The sequence below is a fragment of the Macaca mulatta genome, chromosome X (genome assembly GCF_049350105.2).
Source record: "Macaca mulatta isolate MMU2019108-1 chromosome X, T2T-MMU8v2.0, whole genome shotgun sequence".
NCBI lineage: Eukaryota > Metazoa > Chordata > Mammalia > Primates > Cercopithecidae > Macaca > Macaca mulatta.
In genome coordinates, this window is record NC_133426.1 from 110,747,501 (window position 1) to 110,748,686 (window position 1,186).

A 1,186-nucleotide genomic window follows, 5' to 3' on the forward strand; every position below is an offset into this window, starting at 1 on the left:
GGGGTGGGTGGCACCCTGCCGACTTGGGGGGCATGTGGCGTCCTGTGGTTTATCAAGCATTTTTCCCACTGTGCAGAACACTGTCAACTCCAATATATCTGTAGTGCAATATGCTCCAAGGAAAAGTAGGGGGTGTTTGTAGGGGGTGTTTCCGTGATCGGGTTTCATTTCCTCGGTTTCCTAAATGTCCGTTTTTATTAGTTATCTTTCTCGGTTATTTTACGATGATATTATCAAGGTCCTGATGTTTACTTTTTTCACTCTCATTCTCCTACGACTGTATGGTGGAACTTTCCAGAACTTCATTATGTGCGATATGGCAACAGAGAAAGTGAATACGCTGACATAAGAAGAGAGGTAACCCTCCTAAACGTGTTCAGCACCTCCCTCATCATGAATCCATGTAAATAAGCAAACGAGGCCCAGTTACAGTGTATATGTAGCTAAATAAAATTTTCAAGAATCCATTCATTTTCCAGCTTCCCCGACTCTGAGATCACTATTGCAATTCATTCTCTGTTTGCTCTGACAATAATTTTTTCATTTCTTTTTGAACAGAAACCTTCCTTACTTCCAGGTATGTGTCAGTAGGATTACTGAGTGTCCACAGAACAGCTCATGCCTTAGTGTACAGCGGTGCAGCCAATGAGTGACCTGCAGTCTATGAGCAACAGTCATTGTCCCAGAGTGGGGGGAGTGACCCAAGCTGAACCCACAGCAGCCTTCCTGTGATATTCAACCCGGTGTTTAAAGGAACGGCAGTGTGATTCTTTACCTGATGTTTTTGTTTGCAGTGTTTGTAATCATGGTCTTTTAGGGATATGAATCCAAAGCTAAGATTAATCTATGTTCCTTGTCCCTAACATCAAGTCATACAGAGCATTGGCAGCCATTAGTAGAAGTCAGATAACGCTTATTTCCTCAAGAGATTGGCATATTAATATTCTTGTTAATATTAATATAGGCTACCATTCATTGTTCTCTCTTCTGGGTCCCAAGTCTTGGTATTTTTAGCATTTTTTTCTATAAGTGTATTGCTGAATTTCAGAGCAGGTGCTGACTTTCCCATTGCTTTCCTTTTCAATTGATTTCCAGTCCCTAAGGATGTGGACAAGAGAACATACTCTGGGACTGCAACCCACAGGAATTTATTATGTTATGCCTTGAAACTCAATCTATGGCCATT

General features: G+C 41.4%; 1 protein-coding gene across 1 annotated transcript in view; it reads left to right on the top strand.

Moving 5' to 3' along the window:
• The window catches only part of H2BW2C (H2B.W histone 2C), a 906-nt gene extending 571 nt beyond the window's left edge, over positions 1 to 335 (top strand). The window contains exon 2 of the mRNA XM_028841955.2: positions 299 to 335. Coding sequence (XP_028697788.1) covers positions 299 to 335 — 37 coding nt within the window. The remainder of the gene's footprint in view (positions 1 to 298) is intronic.
• The last annotated feature ends 851 nt before the right edge of the window (positions 336 to 1,186 follow it).